The sequence below is a fragment of the Styela clava genome, chromosome 4, assembly GCF_964204865.1.
Source record: "Styela clava chromosome 4, kaStyClav1.hap1.2, whole genome shotgun sequence".
NCBI classification, from domain to species: domain Eukaryota; kingdom Metazoa; phylum Chordata; class Ascidiacea; order Stolidobranchia; family Styelidae; genus Styela; species Styela clava.
The window spans coordinates 927,329-944,790 of record NC_135253.1 but is presented as its reverse complement, the minus strand read 5'-3'; the positions used below and the strand labels follow the sequence as shown (position 1 = coordinate 944,790).

General features: G+C 35.8%; 1 protein-coding gene across 2 annotated transcripts in view; it reads left to right on the top strand.

The window, feature by feature from the left end:
• LOC120326145 (sal-like protein 1) overlaps positions 1-17,246 on the top strand; it is a 29,581-nt gene extending 12,335 nt beyond the window's left edge. Inside the window, exons 1-16 of one of the 2 annotated variants that reach the window (XM_039392382.2) lie at positions 1,984-2,273; positions 2,723-2,779; positions 9,566-9,708; positions 9,818-10,184; positions 10,327-12,351; positions 12,621-12,872; positions 13,088-13,532; positions 13,701-13,830; positions 13,967-14,120; positions 14,199-14,275; positions 14,558-14,665; positions 14,864-14,947; positions 15,125-15,304; positions 15,445-15,562; positions 15,716-15,855; positions 16,077-17,246. In XM_039392382.2, coding sequence (XP_039248316.2) covers positions 9,631-9,708; positions 9,818-10,184; positions 10,327-12,351; positions 12,621-12,872; positions 13,088-13,532; positions 13,701-13,830; positions 13,967-14,120; positions 14,199-14,275; positions 14,558-14,665; positions 14,864-14,947; positions 15,125-15,304; positions 15,445-15,562; positions 15,716-15,855; positions 16,077-16,085 — 4,167 coding nt within the window. In that variant the 5' untranslated portion in view covers positions 1,984-2,273; positions 2,723-2,779; positions 9,566-9,630 and the 3' untranslated portion in view covers positions 16,086-17,246. Of the gene's footprint in view, positions 1-1,983; positions 2,274-2,722; positions 2,780-9,565; positions 9,709-9,817; positions 10,185-10,326; positions 12,352-12,620; positions 12,873-13,087; positions 13,533-13,700; positions 13,831-13,966; positions 14,121-14,198; positions 14,276-14,557; positions 14,666-14,863; positions 14,948-15,124; positions 15,305-15,444; positions 15,563-15,715; positions 15,856-16,076 lie in introns of those variants that run through there. The other variant, XM_039392381.2, reaches the window with a different exon arrangement.
• The last annotated feature ends 216 nt before the right edge of the window (positions 17,247-17,462 follow it).

Here is a 17,462-nt window from a genome sequence, read left to right as displayed (position 1 = left end):
AGTTATTAGAGGGAAATTAATATGCTTATTGTACTTCCGCTCCTCACCTACCTAACATAACCGGAAATACATAAACGAAACATACAGGAAGTGATATATCATCCTCGATGATCATTTAGGCCGCCGTATTGTACAAGATGTTGTTACAATTCTGCGACAAATAAACGTAAGAGCATAACCAGCCGATAATTTCGCGAAAAGCCAATTTCGCGAAAAGCCAGTTTCGTGTCTTATCAATCTTGCATGAGACGCAAACATTTTTCGATAAAATAAATCTGTTCTTATATTCTATAGTCAATTATATATTTATAAAGCAATAAAAATGGCATGCTTGTGAATTTTTTCTTATTATTGAAGTACTTCCAGGTGACGCTAATTAATGGGTATAAAAATACAACTACAAGCAAGATCAAGTTTATAATTACAAGTTTTGAATATCTAGTTACACTTTTAAAAAAGTTGAATGTTTTTCTCGAATATTATAGTCATCAAATACGACCAATACAATTAGTCTTAGATTCCTCCTTGGCAAACCAGGCCGAGCAAAATATTTTATTTCAACTTCACTTTGAACGTTACAATTAATGACAATATCTGCTAGCTTCAAATGAAATTAACAGATCTTTTTTATTTAAAAGATTGTATTGCTGCAGTATACTGTTAATGTGATAAAAAGTTTCTCCCAAGCGGAAACACGTCGTTAATTTGTCGACAAATTAAATTTTGAAATCAATTTTCTCATTTATTTCCTAAATTCCATCGGACTGGTCTATAATTAACCATCAACACTTGACAAAAACATAACATTAATTTTTTTGTAATTTATACTTTTTCATAAAGTGTTTTTTTACCGAAAAAATGTAAGTCGGCGATTTGTAAAGATCATAGGAGAGGAGTATTTGAGTTTTCATTCGCTGCCAAAGACAGCATATGCAAGGATTTTAGAATGCCGAGAAACGATTTAATAATTTTAGAGTATGCCAAATGTATTACAAGTTCATATATTATTCTTCAGAAAACTTCTATACCTATATCAGGTTTGAGACATTAGAAGATTGAAATTATAGTTAAAGACTGCTCGAGATGTGAGAAGTAGTGGGATACATACAAGCATATAGGGAAAACTTGCACAGGCAAATTAAATCACCATTTTTTGTATTTAAATTTGAAAAGCGCTCAAGAAAGTGTTAATATTCTTGTTGTAAACATAACATCTTTCACTAAATATAAAGACGACAAATTTTTGATTTTTGTTTATATACTTTAGTTTCTTACTATTACAGCAGAGATGGTATGCCAATTCAATTTTTCTCGTAAGTGCATAGCCTACTTGACCTAGGAATTAAATTAAGATGGTAGTAATATAAATTTCTTGATGTCGTCGTAAAACTGAATTTTAGCACCGTGACTATTGTTTGAACATGTTAAACTGTGTCAAGATCTCGACGGACAAATAATAAAAGTAACGCTGTTTGTTGACAGTCTACTGGCAAATAATCGTCCGCAAGCTGAGAAAATAAACAAAATTGGAAACAGCGACTAATTATGACAAACAATAAAGTCCTATGGACATTATTTGATGGACCTTGTTTACTTAAAAGATAGAGCTCAGCCGATATCAGATCGTAAACCGACTTGTCGAGGTGTGAGATATGACGTCATAACATGAATTCCGGCGGGGTACAATGGTCAGAAAGATTATCAATTGTCTCTCTCGTTTTCTAAATTCTCTCGTTTTTTTGAATTTGACGACCGATATTACTTTCTCATAACTGTGGTTAAACTTGATAACGTCTATTACAACTAAAATTCCAATTAATGCTGCACATTTTTTCTTTCCGCATTATTTCACGCCCCATTGATTACGTTCCCATTCTTTTCTTTTTCTTTAAAAGTATAATCGATGCGAAGTTTATTCGGGCGACGAATATATCGAATAAATGCAACCATTTTGGATCAAAATTATCATTTGCGATAAGTGTTCCGTCGAGGATAGTCGGGTTTCTGGCTTATATAGTGATAAGTGTAATCAGTTGCGGTTCACATCAAATTATAGTTGTCCAGTTTTCATAGCAAGTTATGCGTTTGCTAACTTCGGTTAGTATAGTAAATGTTATATTTAGTTGAGAGACCCGGAAGTTGGAATGCACTGTATTAGCTGTACCATTATTAGTATTGAAACTTGATAATTAAAGTGACTTTGACATTTTAAAGCAGCATATTGGTATTTTAATGATTATATTAAATATTGGGATAAAGTTTGCTGAATTTGGGTGAGTTTTGGGATTATTTTTTTTGTTACATTTACCCACATCGTCAATATTGTAATGATACGTCTATTTTCGGAATTGATTGAGATGTAAATGAAACTATAAATATTAATTATTTTAATAATAAAAATTATAATAATATTATACACTTTATTAGTAAATAAATAAATACCTTATTGCCAAGACGTAGATCGAGCGTAACTGTGAACGTCACCGCGGAATTTCCCGAAAAATGACGACGGAGACCTTCTTGCCGAATCCATTTGTAGTGATAAGAAAGTGTGTTTTAGATTGTTTTAAATTTTACAATCGTATCAACTAAAACAGCGGCCGAGACTTGCAAAATCCTGACCGTTATTGGAAATAACTGTCTTGGATATCATGCGCATGTTCTCACTCATATTTTATTGCCTTTTTAATTTCTAATGAATATTTACCGTTTCAAATTGCAGACGAGAAAGAATTGAAACAGAGAGACGAAAACCAAGTTACGAGCCCAAAAAATACAGGTGTGTTTCATATTTATTATTTTCTGTTTCTTTTTATGATGCAATTGGTTTTACGCCTGTTCAGCGACACTTGGTAATTAGTATAGCGTAGTTAAGTTCATGTATATTGTTCATGTGTACTTTGAAAGTTACACGATTTCGTTATTGTCACGGAAAAAATGTTTCGGCATTTTTTGACCATAATGCTGTTTGATCTACCGCCGGAATCAAATTTTTCTCATGAGTATTTTCACAGTAATATAGTATTTACCACGCGTTACGTGAACTCTTATCAAGATGAAATAATTGGACAGAGTAGACTAGCTAATGTAAAGAGGTTTGAACAGCTGTACTTCGACCGGTACTAATTAATATGGGAAAGCAGATTTTGTCATTTTGAAGCAAATTATTATTTTAAAACCAGGCGGATGTCATAGATGATCGCGGATTCATTTTTGGTTTCATGAGGGTCTCAACTATGTATCATGCCATCTCGACTATTGAATTAGCTTTTTATTTGTGCGTCGAAATTTAAAATTGACATAACTTAACAGAAAATATTTCCAAGTCCTCTCAAGTGCCCCATAAATGATGTCCGCAACTTTCTGTTCAAACAAGGAACCCTTAACAAATTCGCACTCAATGGCCTAGTGCGTCACAAGCCGAGGGGTCGCTCAGAAGCTCTCATAACGACCTTGAGTATTTACAGAGCACGCTACGACAATAACTTCTGTGATGAAAATGTTCCGCTTGAAATTCTAAAAACAAGTTAGAAAGTGATTTGTTGTCGCATTCATGTTATTCATAATGGTTTTGCTTGATCTGTCGACTTTAAGCATCGAATGACAAAGAATCTGGTGCGTGTCGGGAAAAATTCACTGAAATTACATTGTGATTTGAAATAGCGGCTAAATGTAACTACCACAAAATACTAGCGATTTTTCGAGCTTTTCACACGACGACGGGATTTTTCTTACATTTTCGAGTAATTGAATTAATTCTGACTATAGCAGTGTTTACTTTCGTAATCAAGTACCATACACTTTGATCGAGTATTATAATCCAACGAAATGCAAAAGTGGCGAATAACAAAAGATGTAGGTTCCAAGATATGTCGATCTCTGTCAAATTATAACGACACAAGTGATGGAGACCGATACGCTGTGTACACATGTCGTATTTGAACAAATTTCCTTCGAGTGCCATTTTAAACGGATCCAGCTATTCTCGATATAAAAATTAGTGTAAAGTTTAATTCGCTGTTATTATAAAGTGAAAATCTCAATTATTGCTGTTAAATTGAAACCGACTTGTTAAGACCACTTGAATTTTTACAATATTTGTTTTTTTAATTTTATGTTTCTGGATTGCGTAGCGCGATAATTATCGAGTCAATTGTGAACAATGTTTATAATAGCTTGATCAAAAAAGGTATTACTTCCCGGGATAGTGTAAACTTCAATTAGACAAACAGTTTTTTTTTTTAAATTTTGATCATAAAAAATATCTCTCGTATGGTCAGATTTAAAATAATATCGAATATGAACAAGTAATTTATACGCGGTAATCTCATAATTCCCTGCAGATATTTTTATCTTCGATATGATTGAACTTCGAAGCATTATTTTGATCAAACCATTTTATCACGTCGTTAACCTATTGAAGCATCTTCACGTAAATCAAGAATAAAACATCCATTGGCCATTGTCAATCCTAGCTGGGATATTATTTTTTTTATTGTAGCTATTGTTTATTGTGACGACCTACATTGAAAAATATGGCGTCGATTGTTTATAATTTCCTATAACTGATAGCTTGATTTTATTATTATTATTACTGTATGATATACATTGCGCAATAACAAAAGCGGGGAGACTTGACCTAGTTATCTTCAACATGAATAAGCAAAAGCATATGTCGAGCGTTAGATGATACCTACATATCTGGAACATAATTATTCCTGGACTGTGATTGACACGATCTATAAATGCAATGCTATAGTTAACTCGAGGCGCAATCTTTCGAAGATTTTTTGCTTGAAAGTTGAAAAATCGGCCTTTGACCTTATATTTTCCGGGTTTCGGTGACTTTCTCGGATGTGAAAGGTCACTGAGAAAGTCTGATTTTCAACCCCTTGGCCAGGTTTAACGACAAGATTTATTCGGGAGCCATACATGGCCTAGAAAAGGTATGCATATGACTACGCAATGCATTAACCACATATTTTGAAAATGAGATATGGGCACGTGACATGCGAATACCGGATGAATGAGAATTTTACAATTTTCAAGAACCATAAGTCAATACGAGCCGTAGCAGATATTCCATGAAACAAAAGCAATTGAGTGATCAGTCGTTACTTATTACCTTTTTGAGGGTGAAACCCAGGAATAACCCGATAAATTTGACAAAGTAGCAAAAGATCGAGTTATTAAAACAAGCTCCGATTACCTGTTTAGCGTGCGAATATTATGCGACCCCATCTCGAGTTACGTCTGTACCCGGAGAAATATTTTCATCCATCATTCGTCGCTACACTGTTTGGGATTATTGGTCGATGTAAAATGGATATCTTTTGACCTCGGTCACCCCTTAAATAGGAGAGTGCATAACAAGACAGTAAACTAACAAATCAAATTATTTGGTTTGCGGTTCCGTGGCTGTGTTGAAGCGCATGCACAGGAAGTGCGACAATTTATTTCCTCCTGAATTCTGATCGGATGTGACGTTATAGCTAGGGGCGTCCTCAGAATAGCCAGTTATCACTTGTTCACATATTGAAAAGTTTACAGAATACAGTTTTTCAATGTCTATTTTCAAACGTCGTATAATAATCCATCAGTCTAGTCGACTCTCGTTACGAACGATTTATTACCGGAGAGTCAAACCGAAAAAATGACCGGTATTTAGACAAAAATACTGCCATCGTTGTACCAACGATTGATGATCTTATTAGCGCCAGTAATTTATACCATGATCGCTTTTCACCAGACCATATCGTAACGCATAACTATGATAAACATGTGGGATTTTTACAGAGATTCAAAACAAGTTTGCTTTGTAATACAAAGATTTTGAGTGTTATTACCTTTATCTAACAACCTATATCAATATTGCGTTGCCCACAACTAGGTATTTTCTAATAATGTAAAATACTTGTATCGTTGGCACATAATATAGGCATAATTGAGAAATCTAGTTTATATTTCTGTGCATAATAAATGAGAAATGACAGACGTACAATGAACGATTTTCACCAGTTGTTTGGTGCGACCTGTTTTTACTACGCACGTGTCATACTTTTTAAGCTAAAACGAATGATATGAATTAGGGATGGTGAATTATCAAAACTATTTCGCAAATATGTGTTCCTTTAGATTTCCCCATCTCTAATACAAAAAGTCTACAAAAATGGATATAAAAGAAGAATGATTTGCATGGACATGTTTCTATAGATGCAACAAATTATTTCCCGTTTTGGTTCGAAGGTCACTTGAGACCGTCATCGATCGCTTGGAATCTTAAATTTGCAATTAAATAGATAATTTATTACACGCCTCGTTTCACAATATTTTCAATATACAACAATAAGTGATTTTAATTTAACTTGAATGTGTCTGTAGTGTGATCCGTCAATCGTTGTCACTTCGTCGATTTCCATACTATTATTACCAGATGGGAAAACTTGTTGATTCGTAGAATAACGGAGTGAGGTCACAGCGCCTCGCGACATCACAAAAGTTCCAACGATCTGTGTATTAGAGATAGTTTTACATATGTATTCGAGATGACTTGGCCACAGATTGTAATTCTATTTTTATACGTTTCATTCTCAAATTTTTTCCCATTAAATCTGCTACAAAAACCGAAAACCAGATATTTTTTGCTTGGGGATTTGTAAAATTTTGGAAAATTTCCAACTTTTTTTGGCAAACATTTTTAGACCGTTCCATGTCACGATCCATTTCGATATATTTCAATAAATTTTGGTAAGACACCCGTATCATAACATAGTTATATTTGTAGATTTAACATCGGTCAGTATTCTAGTTCACTGAACGAGTCAGTTCAACAATTTTAATTATTGTAATTGTAAAGTTTTTAATGTTTGATTTGTAAATGTATACTAATTACTAAAAGTGCCAAACGAATACATTAATGGAAATTTGGTTAAGCGCGTTTCACAGTTATGAAAATTAAGTGAATACTTTCGAATATTAGACTTCCAACATCGAGTCAAGTCCAAATAGACTATCAGCCGCCATCTAAAATGAGCATGACCGCGCGCGTTTTTTAGTTATGCCGATTTTTGAGTTATAACGACGACGCGTAAATTGGTCGATATGTCGGCCCGTGTAAAATGATATCGCCATTTTGCAATACGCATTCCCACCCAACGGATAAAATAAACCCCGGCCCAAGTAAGATACCGTGTTTTGCAAAATTTGTTGAAAGGAGAATATTATTTTTTCCTGAACGCCGTTTGATGTCCAATTCGGAATCGAAAATAAAAAAAAAGCATTAACGATTTGTAAACAAAGGGTTCTTTATGTCCGTAAATAGATACGAAACTGGCTCCAACAGTATTTCTTGGTCAAATAGTGAAATTGTTAAAATGGACAAATCTTCATTTGTCATTGCAATAATTCACAAGAACTTCAACATATCTTACCTACGTGAGTGGATTAGATAAATTATGGGTCGTTCATAAAAATTCTCGAATTAATTGTCCGTCAGTTTTTGGGAAAGACGTAGTGTTTCATTTATTTACATGCTTTTAGTAAAAACGTCAAAATAGTCTCATTTGATGCGTGTTGTTTGCCCATAACGATATCTGAGATATCTTTGTAGGTTTTGTTTTCAGTTTTGAATCAGTTATTATTTTGAATGTAACCATCGAACCAACACACCAGACTCCGTAATTTATGATCATAACATCATCTATAAGCAAAAGGCAAATCATAACAAAAAAATTATATTTACCCGTTGAACACCTCGATCACATATCAGGTTATAACCTGAATCTAATATGGACGGAATGTGACGAGAGAGTCAAATTAACAAATTCATATTATGTGCCCTAATGTACAAGGTTTAATTTTCGTAAAAAGAATCATTGACCGCTTTTGTTTGGAGAGTGAGAGATCAGCACCCAATTTTTTACCCCTAATACTTCGAGCCCTTGTTTAGCATTTGGATATGATTCACCATACGTGATAGTTATCAGATAGAAAAAATGAGGAACGAGACAACAATTACAAAGAAGACGTAACCGTATGAACGACCATATCAAAATAAAATACTCAACAAAGTTATACGCACAAGAAAAAAACAAATGTTTGTATTTGAACTTGTTCCTACACCTCTTTGTAGTCGAAGCTCCGGAATTCAACCCATTTTTGAATAAAACATTTAATTGCGGTTGTCTCGCATCTCTTTCCGATTTGCCCATCAATTTGTGATTGTTGTGACTGGGTTCCTTGTGTATATGTGGATGTATTAGAAATGCTACTTTTTAACAAACCGAAATATGTTCCTAGAAATTTTTGTATCCGGCACTTGTAATCAGCTTCAGTGCAACGTCGGCGCAAACGTATCAAAAATGAATCAAAAATAATTGTGCATGTTGGTCGTTGATGCCCAGAGAATTTGGATGTAATTTGAAATTAATCAATATCAATTTTCATTAAAAAATCACATAAATAAGGTAGTTTTTTTCGTGAAAGTATTTATAACCTACTCTAGCTTGACCCTGAATGATGCACTCTTCAATTGTTGACGCGAGCTTGGCTTGGTATAAAAACAATGCAAATTCCCGTGACCCTTAAGACAGCATACGCATTCCATACACGCAAATTCATTAGTTATACGTCGTCTTTTTCGCCATATTTTTGCAAACATTAATTTTTATAATAGGTTGGAATCGAATATTCTGCAATTTAGAGATTTGCTAGTAATCCAGGATGAAGCGGAAACACTCAAGTAATAAGCACGATTGTGAAACCTTGACCGGAAAATACGCATACGCAATAATATTAATACTCGATAATATTAATACGCGATAATGAATGCATTCTTTGTTGTCCGACAAATTAACACGTCTTTTATCAATCGTCGCCTTAATCATCGCAAAACCCCAAAATCCATAAACAAACAGCGCAAGAAAAGTGGTCTGTCGCATTTAACATTATCATGTTTTATACCCACGCATGGCCTGTACTAAATTATACAAGCCGATACAATTTAAGTATGCGCTACGCGCGGCAGAAAGTAATATAATCCTCCTACTGAAACCGGATAATATGCATGTTGGGGTAATTTATAACGTAATATTACAAACGGCGAAATAGAGCGTATATTATATATTACTCTCCCTGCATGACACTTTTTATTGTAAATATGATATGTACAACATCCGTTCTAATTTGTTAGCAAATAAGAACAAGCAGTCAACATTGGATCTTTTATATTATTACGTTCAACTTCGTACAGGGTTCAGTTCATAAATGGCTAGTTAGGTGGTTTATATGTACGATTAGATTATTCGCTATACACAGTTCCCTACCTGTATGGCTCTATTGGAATCAGTTATGTTCATAGATAGACATTGTATATTATTAAAATATTTTGGTTAAAATTCGTATCCTCATTTAATAGAACGCAAATATGGGAAAGAAAGAGAATATTATTTAGATTTACTCGATTTAGATTTATTACTGTCTACTTATAAAAGTTGCCGCAAATTTTTCATTTTCTTGATTGTGATTTGCAATTGAAATGAACTTTCGTTTTTTTTTTCGAATTTAGTGTCACCGGAACAGCCTCTGCAATACACAGGCCAAGAGGTGCCTCTACGAGAGAACACAGGGGAAATGTACCCCTGCAGGAGATGTGATAGGACTTTTGATACATTGGGAGATTTCGTGCAACACAATAAATATGATTGCCCGGTATGTAATCTTACTTGTTACAAATTTTGCTTTTTCGTTATGCATGATATATTTCGCAACAGTTTGATTGAATTACAGCGTTAAAAATAAACTTGAACAAATCGTTTAGAATATAAGGACAAATTCGGAAACTGAAGATAAAATGGTGGAAGAAGAACATTTTCCCGAAGGTGAATACATCAACGGAAATAATTCGCATTCGAATATCAACAATTTCGTCATAAGTGGTAACGTCATAATGGCAAACGGCGAAGATCTCGTTTCAGATGTTGAAACTGAAAGACGAGAAACTGATGGTGACATTGATGACGCAATCTCTTCTAAAGATGGTGTGCAAGATGATGACATCAGTCCGGACGGAACTGCAGGCGTAATGCTGGAGTCTCTAAGCGGTACACGCGTGGCTGTGGCTCAGACCGTCGCCGAAACCGAATCTATCGATGGAATACAGCGTGATACTAGCATTGCTAAAATGGGTGAGTAATATTTGTTTCAATAAAAAACAAATTCATAAAACGTTCTAATTAGTCTCTTATTTTTTTTCGACGTAATTACCTGATAATTTAATTACCATTAGCTGATCACTGTTTCAAATTTATGTGATAATTTTTTTCTTAGATGAACCTGAGGTCTGTACTGAATTGGATAACCGCAGCGTCACACCAGTCGAACGTCAGAATATGAATGAACGTTCGCCTTCGCTACGAGATAACACAGAGAGCAATGAATATTCGCCTCTCTCCAAGCAAGGTGAAGTTGATGAATCAGAAAATTTACGGAAAGAAATCATGGCAACAGAAGTTATGGCTCAAGCTATTCAAAACATGACGGCTTTTGCCACGCAAGCAAATGGTGAGCGGAGTGAAGAAAATTCGGGTAAACCAGATATCAGCGCAATTAAATATCAAGTTCGAATGATTCAACAACAACAAGCTTATCAAGTTCAAATGTTGAATTTTTTGCAATGGCAGTTGGCACTGGCTTCCTCTAATCCTCAAGGAGCAGTAACAGCAGCCAATCTCCGAAATGGACCCTTGTTAAATGGACAAGGTGGTATAAATCCAGCGATACAGACTCAATTGTTATCCGCGCAAAGTGGATTCGGAAACGCCGGTCTAATGCCACAAATGATGGCCATGGCAATGAACAATTTCCAACAACAGCAAAACGTAACGGCAGATCAGAATGGATTGGCAGAATTGGCGAAAGCAAGATTCATGATGATGCAGGGAATGTCAAATGCCGAAAATGACCCGAAGATGCGAAGTATGTTCGCTAGATCTGCTGTTGCGCACGAAGCTGTAGAACGAGAACCAGAACAGCGATATCACTTGAAAGAACCGACTGGAGAAGATGAAATATTGCAACGAAGACCATCAGAAGAAGCAAATAATGACCAGAATAACGTACACGATAGAGCAGAGTCGCCAAACAAAGCTAGCCGATCTAAATCAGATTCCGGTTATGACGATGAAGTTAGATCGAGTTCTCAAGGAAACGTAGCTGATGACGCTTCATCATCTCACGAATCACAGGAAGACGGGGAGTTAAGAGATGGAATTCTAAAAGCAACTGCAGAGGAAAACAGGCACAGATGTCGATTTTGCCATAAAATCTTCGGCAGTGACAGCGCGTTGCAGATCCACATTCGATCACATACCGGCGAAAGACCATACAAATGCAACATATGTGGAAATCGTTTTACAACCAAAGGAAATCTCAAAGTTCACTTCACTCGACACAAGTCCAAGTATCCACACATTCCAATGAACAATCAGCCTGTACCTGAATACCTGGACCATGTACCAACTTCAAACGGAGTACCATATGGTATGTCCATTTTACCAGAGAAAGCCGTTTTAGAGAGACCTCGTCTTCATGGAAACCCAAGCATACATCTTAATCCTCAGCAAGCTGTAGCTTTCGGTCAACGAGAAATGCACTCTCATGGCCTTCAAGGTCTGATGATGCCTACTCACCTGGGCGCCAAGTCTGGAAGCGATTCTCTTCACCGGCAAGATTATCCTGAAATGGGAATGCCTAATGGAATGGGGCCCGCAGAAGTAGCATCAGCTATTCAAATGCAACTACTTCAACGCAGAAGAGCTGAATATTTAGAATCGCAATGGGCCAGAAGTGAACAGAATACTTCACCCCAGCCCAATGACGCAACGGACCCAAAAAATTCAATGTCAATCTTGCAAGCTGCTATGCTGCCATTTCTACCTGGCATTGCTGCTCGACAACAAATGGAGAACATTCCACCTCATTTACGTTATCTACATCACCTTCATGCGCTAAAAGCACGAACCGCATCAAATGGCATGGGAGATAACAACAATAATACTGATATACTGCTCCCAACTTTATCTCGTACAGGTAGTCCACCACCAACACTAAAAATGGATGAAAAACACCTGAACTCGCACGGAGCAGGTTTTCCCGAAATCAACAAAATGGCTGCCGGAATCGGCCATGTCCCATCGCAAACTGGTCCGACGCAGTCCTCCGAAACAAGCAAACTGCAAAGGCTCGTAGAAAATATTGACAGAGGCAGAGTTCTGCAAAAGAATGAGTGCCATATGTGCCACAGAATACTCAGCTGCCAGAGTGCTTTGAAACTTCATTACAGAACCCACACAGGTGCGTTGTTCAATATGAAAAAAATAAAGCATTTTATTACATTTTACTATTTCATTCACCACAAGGATGTAATTTTTAAGATATAAAATGTAGGTCAGTTAGAATCTAACATGGTTCAAATACAAGCATCGACTTAGTTATTGGTGTGTTGTCATTTCTGTAACTATTTTACACATAGCCTAATATATAATTGGGTGCTTACCTGAATACTCTTAGATTAGGATAAAAGTAAACAAACTAGTTTCATTCCTTGATATAATATTTTACAGGAGAACGACCATACAAATGCGACCTGTGTTCCCGTGCTTTTACGACTCGTGGAAATCTCCGTACACATTACAGCAGTGTCCACAGACAGCAAATGCGTCCTTTGCCTCCGGGTGGTCACTCTGGACGATCCGTTCAATCGGAACCGTTTGCTTGCAGTTTGTGTCCGGCGCGATTTCGAGAAGCCGTTGAATACCAACACCATATGCAAATGCACGCAATGGTTCAGGTTCAACAACAACATCGCATGCAAGGTACGTATCTTGAAATTGATAATTACAACTAAATATATATCTTTTATTTATTCAGCATCAATCTGTAGTTTCATTACTGTATTTAGCTTAAGCACAACGACGACATCACGGTGAGGTTCACTTGTTAGGACTTTCGGCTATGGCTAAATAGAAACTGAGATAATTTTTGGATTTAGTATTTTATTCCTTATAATATTAAATCTATTTCTTTATAGCACCGGAGCTTGGCAAACACCACAGCGTGTCCCCCTCGAGAACAGAGGATTCCAATGGATCGATTGACTTGAAAACGGCTCATGGAGATTGTAGTGACACGATAGTGAAAGAAGAACCAACTGGAGAACAAGACGACCAACTAGATGATAGAATGATATCCAACAACAGTGTCACTGAGGTTCAAAATGACAGTTTGAAGAGTTTTGTTGACAGAGATGGGAACGATAAATCTGAAACTTCTGAATATACGAAAGATAGCGACGTACAAATAGATGACTCGACATGCACGAACGGTGTTGTCAAAAACAGGACACAAATGTCACCGAAATCTGATCCAAGCATCGGAGAAGCTTCCGGAGATTCTAACGACTCCGTTGATCGATTTACTCTACCTGCTACCAATCCATTGGACTCACTTGCTGCTCTATCAAACTTGAGTGCTGGGTATGTACACTTCAATATGTTGATTTCCCAATAATTAAATGCCCCTACTTCTAATTTATATTTGTGATTACATATATGCATAAAAACATGCAATCAAAGTTGTACTCTAAATGTCGGTATTGATCTTCTTACTTTATTATAATTTATGTCATGGTTTATAATTTTTAGGACTGATACAACACAACATACTGGATCAATGCTTGACCATCAGTTGGCAGCCCTACGCCGTGCTCGTGATGGGCGCTTGACTGTTTGTGAAATATGCGAAAAGCCATTTTCTTGTCAAAGTGCTCTAGAGGTAAGCTCTTTGGTTTCGAATATTTTTCATGTTTTTTGAAACAATTTGCAGTGGATTAGTAGTGACATTGAAGAAAAGGCTATTTTAAAGTAAAAATATGATAATCCTAATTCTCTAATATTTTATAACAATACAGATTCACCTTCGTACACATACAAAGGAAAGACCATTCATGTGTCAGATTTGTCAAAGATCATTCACTACAAAAGGAAATCTCAAGCAGCATCTTCTAACTCATAATATAACTGATATTCCGGATCAAATGCTGGCACCGGCATTAAGCCCCAACGGTATGAAATATTAAATATTTCAATTTTCATCCAAGCCTTCCTCGAACCTTTAAATAAACCGTTATTTCTAAATTACAGGAGAAAATAGCGCTTCCACGACACCGTCGTCTTCCCCCACACCCAATGAATCAGATTGCTCAGCTTACAGCCTCAAGGTATGTAGGTTTAATGACATTTGTCTTAAATTCATTATATGATATATTTATTAATTCATTTATGCTCATGCAAATGCTCAACAGAGTATTGAAGAATATAGTTTTACGAATGTTGGCGACAAGAGTTACGAATTGCGCACAAATAAATTTAAGTTTGCTGGTGTCATCCACAATAAGCGCGGGTGCCACAACGAAATTGGATATTATTATTCGAATTTTCAAGCTGACATACAAGTAAATTTGTAGCACTGTATTTCACGATATCCTTCATTTCTTATACAGAGACCCCTGGAATCGACTGGTAACGGTGAACCCGCAACCAAGCGTACTTATCCTCGTCATTGGTGTCACATTTGCCAAAAGCAATTTTCATCTGCTAGCTCACTTCAGGTAAGTCCTTGTTGTCAGTGCAGTATTTTAGATTAAATACCATGAAAATGACTCTCCGTTGATTTCGACCAGTTGAATTCTGGTAATACAAATTTTTCGTGTCGGCTTGGGCGCAATGCAAATACATTAATTTACACTGGAATGTAAAACCCTATCTTTTTGATCTAGATGGTGTATTAATTTCATTCAATTTCACAGATACACAACCGAACTCACACTGGGGAAAAACCATTTGCGTGTAGCGTGTGTGGACGGGCATTTACGACAAAGGGAAACTTGAAGGTAATAATTCAAAATTAGATTTAGATTCTATGAATTTGATCATGATTGAATTAGTTGTGTTCTAACGAACAACAACATACTCTACGCGAGAGAAAGAAAATTAAACCAAAATCACAATCCAACTGATTTGAGTTTGATATAATATGTGTAAGAATTATAATAACTTTTTCTGTGCAGGTGCATATGGGAACTCACGTCTGGGGCGCCGGAGGCTCGCGCAGGGGAAGACGCATTTCTATGGACAATCCCTTAATCTCACCATGGATGAAAAATATGACGAGACCTCGCCCAGCACCCCAACCCGGTATGGTTATGCCCACTACAGGCCACGTAACGGATCCGGCAGCACTCTACCAGGTATTATTTTCGTATGTAGCTTAGTTCAACGTTTTAGTTTTCCTCTTCCTTTTTATTCATAATGAAAATATTCCAGATTTTGGCCATCTTAATTTCCTATGAAACTGAAAAGTTTTTAACAAAAAATATTTTACATTCAGCAATACGCAGCCATCGCAAGTGGCCTGTTTGCAAAACAGGACCCATCGGCCAGGTTTATGCTCCCGATCATCAACGGACAACAAGGAAATTCGGCTTCTAATTCTGCATCATCACCAGGTATGTTGTAGCCTATCTCGTTTTATTGTTCGTTATTGTCTGATGTCTAATTTCACCAGGGTATGCTAGGTGGTGGTAATCCAAATCGTTTGTTATAAATAAAACGAGATGTAAAACGGATGAATTAATATGTAATTTTTTATCCAATTTCAGTGTCTTCCAGTGGTTCACCTCTTCCACCAAATGAAGTCAGCCCACAGCAAAATAGAGTAAACGGTACAAATATACCTAACACGGCAGTGTCTGCGGCTACTGAGTGGTTTTTAAAAGCTTATCAGCGCACTCAGGAACAGGTATGATTAAATTGGTATATACCGATATAATATTACGACTGTATATGTTATCCCTGAACAAATAGTAACAGTTGTTAATGTTTGTTTGTCTCTATCATACGAGAAGTATAATTGCGACCAACTGCAACACAATCTGCTTTTCGAACTTCAACTGTGTTTATGTAATGTAATGCCTCAATTCTATGTAATTATTTATTGTTTTATTTCAATTTCATCAACAGGTCAACTAAAAATTCTTCGTTCAACTCGGGAGATTTTAGAAGCACACTTTTGAGAAGGGATTTATTTAAAATAAAAGAGTCAACCCTTTCTTCTTTCTTGATGTTTTTGTCGGATGGTGCTATTGTGTTTTTGAATTCATATTTCTTTTTGCTAGCTATTTTTTTCTGTATCAACATAGAAATGTTCAAAATTTGTCATTACTGCTTTTCCGTTGACATACAGCAATTCGGCATTGTGACATATCCTTTTCATAACGCGAATTTTAAGGGTTATCTTTTCCATATCGCATGTGAAGCTTTATCAGTGCTGCTTTCTACACTCTAGCTGCTATTATTTTCTTAGTGTTTCTTTTTCGTGTGCTGTTATATAAAGAAATTCATTTTCAATTTACATTCTAAGGGGTTTATTTATCCTCGAATATATTTGTTTTCGTAGGCCACTTGTTGGTCTATTTCAGTGTACACTATCGAAAATGTAAATATTTCTTTTTTTGTTAATATGTAGTTATTACACAATGTCATTATCATTGCTTAGAGTATTTATGTCATTGCTGGTTACCTATCATGACTACTACCACAACTAACACTGTTATATATTACGATAGTAATATGACTATCTGTGCGATGCAAAATGTACTTCACGGAAATATGAATTTTTTCTAAGTTTGTTTTTCATTTTGCGATCGCTCGTTTGTCCATTGAATCAAATTAGCTATGGCCATACCGCATATCCTGCATTCTAACATTTAGGTCTCATTTTCATCAATATTATTGTTGTGCAAAATCTGTTATTAATTAAAGTCGGAAACAAAAGCCCATGTCTTTTAATAACAAAATGATGTCAAATCGTACTTTTCTCGTAGAATTGAACTCCATGAACTAACGTTGAATTTGATGAAACATTTGTGCGCTGCACTTCCATTGTCACAAAACATGAACAATATTTCGTATTTCTTTTCTGAAAATTTTGTATTGTATTATTCTCCATTCTATTTATTTTCCATTGCAAATCCCTAGTTAATGCTTTATTCCTACATCCGTATTCATTGCTGATGTTTGTCACCCTTTCATCATTCACGGGCAACGTCAGTTTTTGCGACAAATTCATCGAAATGATAAATCTTTTCAAATTCAATATCTCATTTATAGTAATAAAATGGGATTTTCAAATGTTTCGTTGTTTTTGTTTTTTCCTCGTGTTATGGGGATCAGGTGGTAGGTTACCACCATATGCATTGTATTGAAGTAATATGAATGCATTTGGGCATCAACATACCCATCAATTATGGTATAGCAACAACTATATAAAAGTATTTTTTTATTGAATATTACGCAAATAGATGTCGGCAAGCCGTTTTACCGGACAAGTTTTATAAATATAAAATA